Here is a 5,945-nt window from a genome sequence, read left to right on the forward strand (position 1 = left end):
CTTCACTTCAACACGAACGGGAAGACCGTTCTTCTACTCAGAACAGAACTGAACGGAACGGAACGATACAACAAAAAAGGAACGAGAACGGAACGATTTATTTGAAGGCCCTAGTTCTAGAACGGAACGAAACGATTTAAAAAAAGTCGGAACGTGCCCAGCCCTAGTGCTCACTGCCCATTGCACATGGCCAAAAGGCAGATAGAATATTGAAAACCAAATATTGCCATTTTTTTTCAGATATTTGATGGTTTGGGTTAAAAAATTATGCACTTAAAAAAAATTCACAATGAGCAAGTTTTATGAAAGGGGTTTACAGAAAAGATTAGACACATTTATTAAGTTACTAAAAAGACACCATTTGTGATATCATTTAACAAAATAAGCATATCAGGATTTTTTTGTCCTTGGTGAATAATGACAACCCATAATCCATTATAGTGGATTTAAATTTTAAAAGATATGACATATTCATATGTTACCTGATTTAAGGCAGCTTTAGAGGGAAACCGTTTTACTTTTTTATTTTCTGATTGTGCAGTGTGATCGTTATTTTTTCTTGAGTTCTGATATTTAACACTAGAATGATAATTTGCTCTAGGCGAGTGTTCTGGTATACTTGCTTCTTTCATACCACTATTCTTTTTGTTGGTAAAAATTGAAACCCCTGCTAGCCAATGTCCCATTGTCTGTATTCTATGAACAAGCATGCCTATCATCTGAAGTATCAAAATAAAGATGAAAAGAATAAGAAATACTGTGTTAATGGGATCCACTTGGTAGTATTTAATTGCAGGCATTAAGTCTGCAGATGAGCTTGTATAGCTATTGTTTCCGGAAATTCCTTCTGAAAGTGGGCAAAATGTCCAATTAAGTCCAAAAGTTCCATCATCTTCAAATGCTTGCTGCATCCAGAAGATTGCAAAGCTCCAGCTTGCATTTAAGAAAAGAAATATTAGGAATATTTCAGTTCTCATTGCCTGTAAGCCTGAAGATATTTCTTTCATTTGAGCTTTCGAAGCTGGAGTTGGTTTCAATGAAGATTTTAAAAACTCTTGATAATTGGATTGATGATCACTTTCTCCTTCCAAAACAAAGCTCCAAAATCCACTTTCTTTCTCATCTAAAACTTTTACAATCATAGTTGTTTTCTTATCAAATGCAATCAGATCTTGAATCCAGCTAGTGCCAAGTCTTAAAATTTCATTAATTTGTTGGGGGGTTTCTTCACAGATTATACCGGATCGCCTTTGTATTTTATAGATGACACTTTTCTTTTTTTCCGATTTTTGTTTTATCTTTACATCATCCTTACTTTCTCTTGTCCCCCAACTAATATCATCTATGTTGAACACACAAAAGAAAGGAAGTAGGAGGAACATGCAAGGAATTGTGATAAAGAAGACTAGTGATGCAAATGCAAATTTTAGAAGATCTGTCTGGAAGAAAAATTTGAGGGACATACTTGGGCGCTGAAACAGGTGTAGGATAGCAACAAACAGAAAGGAACTTGTTGTAATAGATAAACTTAGTATTGAAGGGGTGAGAGTACAGCGTTCAAATTGTTGTTTGAAATCTATAATCATAGAAATCAAAATGGTAATCATAAATAATCCATAAACAAGGCTTATTGCTTTAGCCACAAGGATGTGATTTTTTCTTTGAGAAAATATGGAAACCATAAGGTAAACTAAAATTATCAATGCATTGATAATCAGAGCAGTCCAGTTTGTCATTTGAAATGCAAGTTTTGTTCCTCCCACAAGCATCAAAAACACACTTCCTGGTCCAATGGAAGATGCACTTAAAATAAGCAATTGATAAAGAATATGAAGAATTGATAGATGTCCATGTTTTAGAAGAGTTGGTCCTCCATTATAAAGCAAATCCCAAATATTAGCCACAGTTGATGGAGACCATCTTCTCCTTTGGTTATAAAACTCATCAAAGGTTTCAGGGCATGCAGTTTCACAGTGGCTGAGAGCAGAATACTGTATCTTCCACCCTCTTTCAATCAAAAGAGTACAAAGCCATCTATCTTCACCTTGATCATACTGAACATAATGCATGGATTCACTTGACTCAGTAAGATATCTCTCAATGGAACTCTTTTCCAATTTCTTTGCATAGTTATTGTGCACATCATCTGTGTATCCATAGTCCACTTCACTCTCTGAGTCCACTATCAATTTTTGATCATAACTAGATGGATGAATTAAAGCCTTTAACCGAATGAGAGAAAAACAGCCTGGACTACACAGTACATTACCAAGAATACTCTCAGTAGATTTCTGCAACCAGTGACCCAACTGATATTCAAATTTCTGATATATGGGGATAAAGCCTTTACCAACTGGATGAATTTGACCGCAAACTGCACCAACTTTAGGGTCCTGCTTTGCAACATCTATTAATTTCTCAACAGCATCAAAGTTAAAAATTATATCACCATCTAAAGCTAGAATATATTCATTTTCATCAAGATGCTTTTTCATTCTGAAGCTCAGATTGCACAGATGTTCTTTTAAGAAAAATGTAATGTACATACATTGACTCCATCTTTTCTTATTTTTAATTTTAACTTTATCCTTCAGGTGACAAACAAATGTAGTACCCTGTATTTTCCACTGTAATTCACCACCATATGGAGTTTCTATTATTGTGCAAGTTTGTTCTTGAAACACATCTTTCATGGCAGTTAAGAATTCTTTGACATATGAGTTTAGTTCGCCATTAGAGAATGCATCATCAAAAAAAATATGTGTCTCCCAAATACAACCATGGCGATTTCCTCCAATGGTATTGAGTTTTGTTATGGTGCCTTTGACAGATTTAAGAAGCTTCATCATTTCCTTTCCTGTTTCATGCCACATTGTAGCACAGGCTTTGATTTTCACTTTTCTACAACGTATTCCTGAACCTGACACATTAGTAATTTTCTCGTTAGATCTTCTCTGAATTAGTAATGCCTGATCTATGAGTATAGAGTTATAGTATAAGCTTGAGAACATGGTGTCTGACTTAGCCATGATTGAAGTGGTTTGCACCCAAATATGCCTACAAATCCACAATTCAGCCACAAATACGAGTATGTAGACTATTTTGAATAGGCTGTAAAACTCATCTTTAGATGTTCCACATGAAAATATTATACCGCTAGGGATAACTGGAGACAGTTTACATTGATCGCTTAAGTCATCACAAACAAACAATGCTATAGCATAAGTCAGAGTTATTGAAAGAATAACAGGAAGTCCCAAAGCTATTTCTATCTGCAATATCTTTATTTGGCTTTTACATCCTATTATGATTGATTTGTAAGCTAGAAATGTTGAACCAATTTGAATAAGCATAACAAGAACTGGATAAATTCTACCAAGAGATGTTGTTTCAATGTCAATCCTCCAGTCTGTGAAACTATTTTTGTTGTCTGGAAATTTAAAAACAAGATATGAAGTGTTATCCTTATTGGTAATGTTATCCCTATTAGTACAATTGTAACTAGTACAATTTAAACTGATCCATGGGTCTTCACTGCAACACTCATTGTTAACAAAAGGGCAATCTTGCTTTCCAACAAATACTTTATCTCCAGGACACTGAACATAGCTTAAGCTTGGTACATCTGGAAGATAAGATGTACAATTTCGTACCCAAAATCCAGAACAGTCATTTTGATCAGGATATGCTACGGTTGATCCTGGAAAGCAAATGTCCATGGTATCATTTAATGGTAGAAAGGGTGGTGATGGTGGCTTATACTGTAATATGACTTGGTTATCAAATTCAAATCCCATTGTGTCAGTGTTGTTTTTCAATTCATCTTGTACGTAAAGAACTATTATGAATCCAACTGAATAGGCGAAAATTTTCCAATATGATGAAATCATGGTTGTGAGAGTATTGTACTTAAAAAGTTTTGTGTTTTTTTCTTTTGTTACCCTGTCAGGAAAGAAGCATCTCCACCATGTAAAAGAGGCTAAAGTTAATCCTAAAGGTAAAATCCAGTCAACATCATCAGTACTATATACAACCATCAGTACTAATCCTGTGACTCCAATTACCAGACTCAAAATATCAAGAACCAAATAAACTATTTTTCGTTCTTCTGCCATAAAAATTCGCGAAATGTTTGGAACAAATAAACAACAATTAAACATTATTAGAATGTTTACAATGGATAAAGATGGCAGTGTAACAAAGACTAGCAAGAGCATACCAGTGACATGTAAGGTTTGGCAAAGGATCTCCAAACATATACTAAACCAGTATATCTCTTCTTTAATTCTCCAGATGATGTTCAGAGATTGATAAGTGGTAATCATCATACTTAGAACTTCAGGAAATATCAGTATCGTAAATATGCAAAGCTTCCATGTGAGAGTTGGAACACTTTCAAAGGATGTCTCATATTTTTTACAAACCTCAAGGTCACAGATTGGAACTGTTTCATTATTCATCTTCAGCTGGGAAATTAAAAACAATGATGTTCCTTTACTAAACAAATAAATTATTAATAATCTTAAAACAGTCATTATTTAAGAATTTATTTTATCTCATTTTCAGATAATTATTACTATCTACATATTTTTATTATCAGTTTCATGAACCCAAGAAAAAGAGTATACTTTTTGGTTGACACAAATAAGTAACAGTTTATCTTAGCAAACATGTTCAAATTAGATAAATATTTAATCATTTAAATATAAAAACTGGGAATTTATATTACAATGTAACACATCACCAAGTTCCCTTATAAATTTAAACATTTTACCACCTTGTTCAAAAAATTTAGTCCCTTACTCCCAATTTGATTTAATATGTGAAACACCAAAAAACTATTGTAAGTAAAAACCCCAGTAAATTAAATCTGTTTCACTATTAAAAATAATATGTAAATAATTTTTAAAAAATTGGTAACTGAGATTACCTAATGATTAAAAGTCCAGTTGAAATAGTCAAATTAAAGATAATCCATATAAGCTTAATTACTTTATCCCACCAGACCCCCATCTTTAATACACTTATAAGACCTGAAATGTCAAAAGTTTAAGATTTATTAAAATATTCTATAATTTGTTTAATCTGCAAAATCAAAAATACAAAGAACCATTACCATAAAACTTACTTCACTTTTTAAACATGCTTTATTTAACATTGGAAGCCCTTTTTCAAATTTCTTATCTCTTCGTTGACTAAATTACTATACTAATGTTGTAACATAAATTTGCCATTAAATGTAAGGTGTAGGATTATAATTTCAAAAATAAAGTTTTTTTTAAAAGTTTGGTTTGGCATCTATCATGCCACATATGCACTTTACAAAGTGAAAACTTATGGAAAACAAATTGCTTCCACATTTTTGTACCCTTTATATCATATAACTTATTTTTTTTTATAAACCAAACATATTTTCTTGTTTAAAACATAATTAGTGTACTGTATAAGTCAAAGTAGCAAATGTTGTGAAACTTATTAGAAAAATTAATTTAACATTAATTTAACTTCATGGGATAACTTTTCTTTTAAAAATTAAACTAAAAATTCATACCCTCTTAGGAAAATGTGAAAATCTTGCTCTGCAGGAACAGCAGATTAAGTGTTAGATGTCCTCACCATCACAGTTCAAAGCTAACAGAATAATTATAAGATAAGAAATATGTGTAATTTGTTGATACAAAATAGGATTAATGAATTAAGTTAAACTTAGTGATGGAAATATAAAATTGTTTATTTTAAGCTTTTGAAAAGGCTCAAAATTTTTTTGGGATAAAACTTTTATTGCAGCTAATGCAACCTTTTAAAGTTTACTTTTAACAGTATCTAAACTGCTGCAAAATTTATTGTTCCATATTAAATTTAAAAAATGCAAAAGTTGAGAAAAACGAACACAAACTCAACGATGTTCGGTATAAATGTTAAATTTGGCAATATTAAATTCGTTT

At 32.1% G+C, this 5,945-nt stretch overlaps 1 protein-coding gene across 4 annotated transcripts in view; it reads right to left on the reverse strand.

Annotated features, from left to right (window-relative positions):
* The window catches only part of LOC111700871 (uncharacterized), a 7,402-nt gene extending 1,770 nt beyond the window's left edge, over positions 1–5,632 (reverse strand). The window contains exons 1-4 of one of the 4 annotated variants that reach the window (XM_023471933.1): positions 5,552–5,632; positions 4,931–5,033; positions 4,425–4,497; positions 483–719 (exon numbers count right to left, since the gene is read on the reverse strand). In XM_023471933.1, coding sequence (XP_023327701.1) covers positions 483–719; positions 4,425–4,497; positions 4,931–5,013 — 393 coding nt within the window. In that variant the 5' untranslated portion in view covers positions 5,014–5,033; positions 5,552–5,632. Of the gene's footprint in view, positions 1–482; positions 4,502–4,930; positions 5,034–5,551 lie in introns of those variants that run through there. The other 3 variants (XM_023471931.1, XM_023471930.1, XM_023471932.1) reach the window with 3 other exon arrangements.
* Between the last annotated feature and the right edge of the window lie 313 nt (positions 5,633–5,945).

Source organism: Eurytemora carolleeae, unplaced genomic scaffold (assembly GCF_000591075.1).
Source record: "Eurytemora carolleeae unplaced genomic scaffold, Eaff_2.0 scaffold403, whole genome shotgun sequence".
Classification (NCBI taxonomy): Eukaryota; Metazoa; Arthropoda; class Copepoda; order Calanoida; family Temoridae; genus Eurytemora; species Eurytemora carolleeae.